The 9,547-nt window shown below is 55.3% G+C and overlaps 1 protein-coding gene across 1 annotated transcript; it reads left to right on the forward strand.

Annotated features, from left to right (window-relative positions):
* The first annotated feature begins 1,317 nt into the window (after window positions 1-1,317).
* On the forward strand, window positions 1,318-4,909 carry LOC123089284 (probable flavin-containing monooxygenase 1). Its single transcript, XM_044511002.1, has 5 exons — window positions 1,318-1,877; window positions 1,993-2,233; window positions 3,270-3,448; window positions 3,572-3,924; window positions 4,355-4,909. The coding sequence occupies exons 1-5, from the start codon at window positions 1,401-1,403 to the stop codon at window positions 4,692-4,694; spliced, it is 1,590 nt and encodes a 529-aa protein (XP_044366937.1). The 5' UTR covers window positions 1,318-1,400; the 3' UTR covers window positions 4,695-4,909.
* The last annotated feature ends 4,638 nt before the right edge of the window (window positions 4,910-9,547 follow it).

The raw sequence follows: 9,547 nt of genomic DNA on the forward strand, positions 1-9,547 counted from the left end.
CCCGGAGGCGGTCGATTGGATTATGTGTGTGATATTACAGGGGGGTTCGAACCCTTGTCCCAGAGGAGGGGGTGGCTTATATAGAGTGCGCCAGGACCCCCGCCCACCTCCATTACAAGGGGCTTAATGTACATAAAGTAAGGGGTGTTACTGGTAACGCCAGCCTTAAGTGTTGTTAATGCTTATAAAGACTACGGAGTGAACGTCCGACCGTTGTGGTCCCTTCTGACTCCTGGTCTTCGATAGGTCGAGTGACTCTCTGTATGGTCGAGTGACGATAGGGAGGAGTACCTCCGAGTGACATGGTCGTCGAGTGGATTGCACTCGACGTATTCGACTGGCGCTCTCATGTTGTCTCTTGGTCCTTTCATCTTCCAGGGTAGTGACCTTGGGTAGGACGTATAGGTCAGGCCTATGACCCTACCCCAGGTCTGTATCCTCATAATGCGGTCCTTTTCCTCCATCACTGCATGCGCTAGGACTACTCATTTATTGGTTGTGAGGCACACCGTGCATTAATTTCTCCATTAATTAGGCGTCGTAATTAACAACCAATGCTATTTTCAGTATTCCAATCACTAACCATCTTGGTCCCCGAGATTTTTCTAGCGCGCCATGTAAACTGTGACGGAGAGAGTAGTTACCTTGTTGCACTATAACGTTGTCAAGATTTTGAAGGCCATGGCACCAAGCCGCCAAAGCAGGAATACCTTGACAGCGCCGCGTCCCCGTTGATAAATGTATATCGACAACTCTACCAAAAAGGAAAACTAGGTCGAATTAGGAGCTGCATTTTTTGAGGTTGTAGATCAAAACATTGATGTGTGTCTACAAATTTTTTTTAAGAATGTTTGAACATTTTTCTTTCAAAAAAATCAATCTCATTGATCTCACCTAATATAAGATCTCACACAAGTCTTCCCTTTTTGTGCTGATTCCTGAGCGCTTTGGCACTCTACCCTAAGCCGGGACTACGTCGAGTGCCGAGTGCCCGCATGCATGCAATGGAGAGAAATACTACTAGTACCTCACGTGAATGCCTCGTCTCATGCAGATTCCTATGGCGTGGGCAGTGAGCAAGGCGCCGCATCCTTCAACCAGTAGATGCCGCTGCATGGTATCCATGAGTCTGTACACCCCTGGTCTAGCGAAGGTGTGATCGTGACTTTGCGTTGGGACTCTAATTTTTGTCACGGTGTAGCAGCACTTTCCTTGTGCCGTCCGCATGCATGCTATGCATGGGCCTACTTCCTTTATGCAAAGCAAGATCCCTATAAATACGCTCAAGCCTTCTTCTTATCGACACCAACAAGCAGTTCTCTCTTGCACACACATCAATCGATCACAAGTTCATCACACACAGCCAGAGCTCCATCCATCACCTCGCGTCGTCCACGGCCATGGCGCAAGTGAAAGCAGCACGGGCCACGAGGGAGGCCGTGCCCACGGTGTCCCGTGTGGCCATCATCGGCAGCGGGATCAGCGGGCTCGCGGCCGCCAAGCAGATGGCGGCCTACGACCCCGTGGTGTTCGAGGCGACGCCGTCCGTGGGCGGGGTGTGGAAACACTGCGTGTACCGCACCACGCGGCTCCAGACGCCACGCGCGAACTACGAGTTCTCCGACTACTCATGGGGCAACCGTGACGACCCGGCGTTCCCGACCCACACCGAGGTCGTCGACTACCTCGAGGGCTACGCCGACGAGTTCGATCTCTGGCGCTACATCTCGTTCGGGTCCAAAGTGGTGGACATCAAGTTCCTTGGCGGCGCCGAGGCCGGGTTCACCGAGCGGTGGAGCGGCACCGGCAAGGCTCCGCTCCAGGGCAAGCCCACGTGGGAGGTCGGCGTCGCCACCGGCGGCTCCGGCACTGTTCAGGCACAAGTTCCTCTACTTTGTATTCTTGTCATGCATGATTGCTTTTACATACTTTGCACCGACTTCTGATAAATTCAATCACCTCACGAGCATATTTTGCCACGGGAATGTGCAGTATTACAAGTTCGAGTTCGTGGTGATGTGCACGGGGAAGTACGGCGACGTGCCGCGGATGCCGGTGTTCCCGCCGGGAAAGGGGCCGGAGGTGTTCAAGGGGACGGTGATGCACTCGCTGGACTACTGCAAGCTGAGCAAGGAGGAGACCGTTGAGCTGATGAGAGGAAAGAAGGTTGTGGTGGTTGGGTACAAGAAGAGCGCTATCGATCTAGCCAACGAATGTGTTCAGGCAAACCAAGGTGCGTAAAAGCATACTCCCATAGTTAGCTAGCTTCTACTGTGTCCAAATTCTCCTAAGAGGAAGTGCATTTTGTTATCCCTCAACTTATGACAATTCTCCTACGAGTAAATTTTGTCCAAATTCTCCTAAGAGTAAACCAGGTTTTGGTCGAGGAATCCACTATTCGATATTAAGTGTTGGGACAGGAAGGTTGCACTAAGATGTGGCCAACACTGTGCCACATCAAGTTAAAATCACGTTTGACCAAGGAAGGTCACTGTCAAAGACTTGAGAGTTGGGAGGTTGCACTAAAAAAATTCAGGGACAAAAACCACATTTCTTGATAAGTTGAGGGATGAAAATGCACTTTACTCATCTCCTAAAACATGGATCGGTCGATTAACCGATTAAGTTTGCTTTGCTTTTTTTGTTGGGACCAACTATAAGTTAGGTGCCTGAAAATAAAAGTCCATCAGTCACTTCCAACCAGAGCCCTTAGGTCTTCATCAAACAATCAAAAATAGAACACGCATTGTTCATATTCTACCTCCCTCTCTTCTTGACACCGTCGGCCTGCCTCGCCCTAACTGTCAGCCTCCATCACCCGGGCCGGCCAGCGCTACCGCGCACAGCCTCTCTGCCCTGGCCATCCCTCTAGGCCTCGCCACAATAGAGAAAAACCCCGGCGCTCTCCTGCACCCCCATGGCTTCCCCCCACCCCTAATAATAGATAGTGGGGTTGTCTTCTCCGGCGACTTCTCTAGACAGGTCCCGTGTGAAGGAAGAAAAGGGGGAAGGAGGAAGGTGACTGCATGCGAGATAAAATTTCAGGTAGCTGATACATAGCACACCCTAGGTCTGAGTCGACTGAGACTTAACCAAGTCTCAGTCAAGTGATATAGTATGCAAGAAGAAAAAGAAAAACAGAAAATATTTTTTTGTATGATCCCCATGCAAAATCAAAAAAAGATAGTATCGACTGAGACATAACGAAGTTTCAATCGACTGAGACTTAGCAAAAGTGAATAGCAAAACCTTGTTTTCTTTGTTTGAAGGTGACGGCGGGCAGGCGTGCACGATGCTGGTGCGGACCCTGCACTGGATGGTGCCGTCATACGCCATCTGGGGCTTGCCATTCTTCCTGTTTTACTCGACACGTTTCTCCCAGCTCTTCTACGAGCGGCCCAACCAGAGCTTCTTCAGATCCCTCCTCTGCCGCCTCATGAGCCCACTGGTATGTATGTGTACGTCATAATTCGCAGCCGTGAAGAACATTACTTATTGCACAAACCATGCATGCACAAATTTCTCATGACAGCAGCAACCATGCATGCATGGATGAATCTTGGTGGTGCAGCGGGCAGGGGTGTCGAAGTTCATCGAGTCGTACCTGTTGTGGAAGCTGCCGCTGGGCAAGTACGGTCTGACGCCGGACCACCCCTTTGTCGAGGACTACGCCAGCTGCCAACTGGCCTTCCTCCCGGAGGGCTTCTTCGACATGGCTGACCACGGCCTGGTGCGCTTCAAGAGGGCCCCCGACGGGTGGTGGCTCTCGGAGATCGGCGTCGTCCTCGAAGACGGCACCGGGGTGGAGGCCGACCTCGTCTTCCTCGCCACCGGCTTCGAGGGCACGGACAAGCTCCGCGAGGTCCTCCCTAAGCCCTTCCGCGGCCTCCTCGTCGACGAGTCCTCCATGATGCCCCTCTACCAGTACGTGTATAGTACTCCATCCATCTCATAATAAAAGATGTTTTTTGGCACTACATTAGGCCCTGTTTGGTTCATAAGTCCTATGACTTTTTTAGTCCCAACTTATAAGTCTCAAGTCCCTAAAAAGTCTCTACCTGTTTGGTTCATGGAACTTATAAGTCCCTATAAGAACATATTACAACTATAAGTCCTTATAAGACTCTCTTGAGAGTCTTATTTCATAAGTCATAAATGCCCACTTTAAGTCCTTATAAGTCCCTTCTGTTTGGTTTAGATGGAACTTATAGGGACTTTTTTAAGTCCCTAAATCAATAAGTCCTGGAAACAAACACCCTCTTAGTCATACGTTATTGGAACCGAGGGAGTAGCATGTTTATCATTAGTTACACGTGCATGTACCCAGTGCCTGATGACTGATGTGTTTGTGCAGCGGCACGATCCACCCGCTGATCCCGAACATGGCATTCGTGGGGTTCGTGGAGAGCGCATCGAACCTGCACACGTCGGAGCTGCGGTGCCGATGGCTGGCGGGGCTGCTGGAGGGGCGGTTCGAGCTGCCTACCGTGCAGGCCATGATGAGGCACGTCGCCGGCGAGGCCGACGCCATGCGTCGCACCACGCGGTTCTACCGCCGGCACTGCATCTCCACCTACAGCATCCACGACAGCGACGGCATGTGCGCCGACCTGAGCTCCGCCACGCACCGCAAGACCAACTGGATCTCCGAGCTCTTCGCTCCATACAACAAGGAGGACTACAAGCAACAGTAACTACATTTACTCGACCGCGTCAATGGGCAAGCGTAGAGTACTTACGTGGTTCTGGGTTAATGTACTCGACCGCAGCTAGCTACAATAATATCGCTAATAAGAATTTCTATAAACGTACGTAAGAGCATCTCCAGCCGCGCTCCCAACAGGCCCTTCCCGGACGTTTTTGTCATGCCGGCGCCGAAAAAACGGCCCAGTCGCCCTCCAAAATCCCGTTTTTTGCCGGCTCAGACCGAAACTGATGCCGGCGGACCCAGGCAGAACCCGACTCCCTGGGGAGCGCCTGGGGCGCCGGCACAAGCGAAAAGGACGCGTGGGTCTGTCCTGTCGGCGAGTCGAGCGCCTCTTCCCGCCGTTTCTTCCCGCTTTTCCCCACTTCCCTCCCATTTTCTCCTTCCCTCCCGCCAATCTCCCTCCCGCTCGCCTCCCAGCCGGCCGCCATGCCACCGAAGAAGTACGTCGTCCCCCGTGCCGTGGCAACCGCGACCGCCTCCGTCGCCCAGCCGAAGCAGAGGAAGCCGAGGGCGCCGCCGTCCAAGCCATTGGGCATGACAAACGCCGATTGGAGGGTGGAAGTGCAGCGCCGGGAGGCCGTCACCGCCGACCGGCGGAACAGGGCCCTCGCCAAGAAGGCCCGTGACAACGCGGCACGCGCGGCTGCGGCTGCCGCTTCGGCGGACCAAGCCGAGGCCGAGGTGACTCGCGCGGGGATGATGAATCCACCCGGCAACCACGCGCAGTACGCGCCCTGGGGCCAGCAAGGCGTCGGGTCTCCGTCGCCACAGCCATGGGGATCGTCTTCGCCGGGCTACGCCGACGGGGACGTGCATCGTGGGTTCAACCCAAACGTCACTTTCCCCCATGGACACCCGACCCAGCGCACGCCCTCGCCCGCCTTCACCGGTGTGCAGTACCCTCCATACAACTACTCGACGCCCGCGTACGCGTCCTCCCCGACGCCCACTCTCCGTCGTTGCGCGCTGCCCTTCTCGCACCTTTGCGACGTCGACGAGACCGAGGCCGACATGGACGACATCATCGCGGAAGGTTCGGCCGCGGCCGCCGCGTCTCCCGGGTTCACCACGGATGAGACGGTGGATCTCAGCGGCGGCATGGACGGCGAGCTCGGCTACGTCTATAGCGACGAGGAGCAGGAGGAGCAGGAGGAGGAGGACGAGGGGGAGGAGGAGGAGGTGGAGGAGGAGCCGGCGACTATTCCGGCGAGGAGGCGCAAGAAGAAGAAGCGGACGGCCAGGTCAGGCGAGCCGCGCATCAAGTGGGCGTCCAAGGAGGAGGAATGCCTCGCCGAAGCATGGAAAATCGTCTGCCTCGACCCGACCACCGGCACGAACCAGAGCACCGAGACGTACTGGGAGCGCATCAAGGCCGAGTTCGACGAGCGCAAACTTGTCGACCCCTACTTCAAAGGCATCTACATGCAGCGCGGGTCGAAGGCGATGGCGAACCATTGGGGGCGTATCCAGGGGGCGTGCAACAAATGGCATGGGGTCGTCGAGGAGGTCGCCGCTCACCCAGAGAGCGGCGCCAGCATTGACGATCAGGTATGCCACGCCGGTCTCCCGCCTCCCTTCGCCGTGTACGCCCGCAAACTGTTTGTTCGTCCGCGCAGTTGCTGCGCATGTTCGGCCTGTATTGGCAGAGCAACAACAACGCCGAGTTCAAGTACCTCCACATTTACAAGCACATTGACAAGTGCGAGAAGTGGGCGGAAGTCCGGCGCACCCTCGACAAGGCCAAAGAGACCTACAAGCCGGACGCGCCGACCCCGGGCGCATCAGAAGGGCCACCGAACGGCAACAAAGGTGCCAAGAAAGGGAAGCACGCCGATGTGGCCACCGATCACGTGCAGGAGTCCATCCAGCACTGCCTCACCGATGCACAGGTCCGGGCCGCCCTTCGTGAAGAGAAGACCGAGGCGCGGTGGTCGACGTTGATGTCGAGCGGCGCCGTCAAGCTCGACCTACTCCGGACCAACGTCGTCACGAAGAAGAGGAACACCGACCTGGCTTTCCTACTGGGTGGGGCGGACATGCTCCAGAGTACCGACGAGGCGGTCAAGGCGTGGTACTTGGCGGAGCGTGGCCTCATCATGAACCAGCTTCCCTCGACGATGCCGCCCACGCCCACGACGCCGCCGCCCACGCCCACGACGACGCCGCCCACGCCCACGCACACGCCGACGCCGCCGCCAAGCCCGAGCGATTATGCCGCCGACACTGCCCGCAGCACAGAAGCCACGCCGACACCGCCAAACACAGAGACCCCGTCAAGCCCGCGCACGCCGACTCCACCGACGCCGGAGGCCGACCTCGCCGCCTAATGCGCGCTTCCGTCCTTTCTATTTTTTCTATGCCAAACTTTTCATCCGATCGCCGATCTACTGGCCGCTTGATCGCCGGCCTGTGGCGTCTATTTTGTGCGCGGGAATGAGACTACGTTTGAATTTGCCGTGGCTGGGGGGCGGCGCCTGGGGGCGTGGCTAGGAGCTATGCCGCCCCCAGGGGCCGATCTAGAGCCGGTTCGCCCCCAGGCCGCTCTTTTTCGGCGCCCTGGGGGGCTGAACGGCTGGAGATGCTCTAATATGCTGAACTACTGCACTTATTTCGACCTCTGTGCAACGGGTGGGATGGGGGGGCTAACCAGGAGAAATCCATGGCTGGTCGCGGTGGCGGCACGCCGTTATTCCTCCCATTTGTCAGGTCAGCCTCCCTCCACCCACCATCATCTAGCCTCCCAGGTGAAAGCGCTTGATGGGCGGTGGCGGTGCTCTCGGTGCCGTTCTGTTTCTTGCAGGCGAAGCCTTTGCGAGTTGTTTGGTTAGTGTGCGTTGTTGGGGTGCATTTGGTGGCGGCCGTGATGTGTCCTCTTCGTCCAAGCCTGATGATATCCCTCCTCTGCGGTCAGGCCGTGGCAGTTCTGCTTGGGGGGAGCTTTGGCGGCTCGTCGGCTGCCCGTGGATCCTCTCTATGTGGCCATCTTCCGGCCACAACCATTATTGTTCTAGGTGGAACATCTCCATCTTCCGACGGTGCGGTGCTTATCGAGCTAGGCGAGGCGATGAGGATGTTGTATCCTCCTTCGGAGATGGAATTGAATAGTTGCGCTGTGCTGGGATCCGTAGTTGTTTGGTGATCACATTCCCTGTTGATGTCGGGCATCCCTTCTCCTCTGTGCCAGCATGGTCCTAGTTCCCTAGTGCTTCGTTCTAGGAGGAGGGCCTCGATGTCTTTAGCTACGTGCTTCTCTGATTTATCATTCTAGTTTGTAGCTTTTGAGGCTCTGTTAGCTGCTTGCTAGCGCCTATGTATCTTACCGTGTTGTATTTCCTTTCTTCGGTTCCATGTGATCTATAATCCAGTCCCATTTCGGGGTGGTTGATGTATTTTCTCTTAAAAATGTATGTAATATGCTTCAACTATATTGTACCATTGTGTAAGTTGTTATATTTTGAGAAAAGCTTTCGTCCTGCTTTATAAATAAAACTACTAGCAAGTTGTTGCGTGGCGAGGTGCTGGCCTTCTGCGCCTGTAGTGGCCGGCTGATGGTGCTACGGTCCACGTCTTGGTGGTGATGATTCAGATTTGATCGCACGGATGGTGGTGACTGTAACTGTACTGTAGCGACTTCCTACGGCTTCACGATGGCGGTGATCATCGAGAGGTTTTCGGGAGGGTTCATCTCTCCTGATCTAATGATTAACTTCAGTGGTGAGCTACAAATTATGGATGACGGCTTGACGGAGAGGGGTGGTATCGCATCGTAAATAGTTGCGGGGATCACAAAAAATGGTGGCGACAACATATCAGTGACCTTGATGGTGGTGCTATCAAGCACCCGGTCTCGAGTTTCAGGACGAAAACCTAGGTTAGACCGAGTGGTTACACCCGACAATGGTGATGGTTTCCTTACTTTATTATTAGTTGTTATCTTGTTGAAGGCATTGCTCAGTCAGTTTCTTGAGGGTGAAAACTTAGATTATGGTCTTGTGGTTGGATCCGACGACAGTGACGCTTGAGTGTCTCTTCGTTCCTGAAAGCATTGTTGTTAAAGAATCTCGTCGTTCATGTGGTGTCATGAGATGGTTGGTGTGTTAGGGAACGTTGCAGAAAATAAAAAATTTCTATGCTTCACCAAGATCAATCTATGGAGTCATCTACCAACGAGAGAGAGGAGTGCATCTACATACCCTTGTAGATCGCAAGCGGAAGCGTTCAAGAGAATGGGGTTGATGGAGTCGTACTTGTCGTGATCCAAATCACCGAAGATCCTAGTGCCGAACGGATGGCACCTCCGCGTTCAACACACGTATGGTTGGGGAAGACGTCTTCTCCTTATTGATCCGGCAAGGGGAAGGAGAGGTTGATGGAGATCCAGCAGCACGACGGTGTGGTGGTGGAAGTAGCGGGGAATCTCGGCAAGGCTTCGCCAAGCTCAGCGAGAGGGAGAGGTGTTGCGGGGGGAGAGGGAGGTGCCAGGGACTAGGGAGCGCAGCCCTCCCTCCCCCCCTCTTTATATAGGGGGCCTGGGGGGCGCCGGCCCCCTAGAGATCCAATCTCAAGGGGCGGCGACGGCCAAAGGGGGGACTTGCCCCCCAAGTCAGGTGGGGCGCCCCCCACCCCTAGGGTTTCCAACCCTAGGCGCAGGGGGGAGGCCCAAGGGGGGCGCACCAGCCCACCAGGGGCTGGTTCCCTTCCCACTTCAGCCCATGGGGCCCTCTGGGATAGGTGGCCCCACCCGGTGGACCCCCGGGACCCTTCCGATTGTCCCGGTACAATACCGGTGACCCCCGAAACTTTCCTGATGGCCGAAACTGGACTTCCTATATACAAATC

Source organism: Triticum aestivum, chromosome 4B (genome assembly GCF_018294505.1).
Source record: "Triticum aestivum cultivar Chinese Spring chromosome 4B, IWGSC CS RefSeq v2.1, whole genome shotgun sequence".
In the NCBI taxonomy this organism is placed as follows: domain Eukaryota; kingdom Viridiplantae; phylum Streptophyta; class Magnoliopsida; order Poales; family Poaceae; genus Triticum; species Triticum aestivum.

Coding starts and splice junctions, on each gene's coding strand:
- LOC123089284 (XM_044511002.1), top strand. CDS start 1,401: ATGGCGCAAGTGAAAGCAGCACGGGCCACGAGGGAGGCCGTGCCCACG. Junction 1,878..1,992: donor GCGGCTCCGGCACTGTTCAG/GCACAAGTTCCT, acceptor GGGAATGTGCAG/TATTACAAGTTCGAGTTCGT. Junction 3,449..3,571: donor GCCGCCTCATGAGCCCACTG/GTATGTATGTGT, acceptor TTGGTGGTGCAG/CGGGCAGGGGTGTCGAAGTT.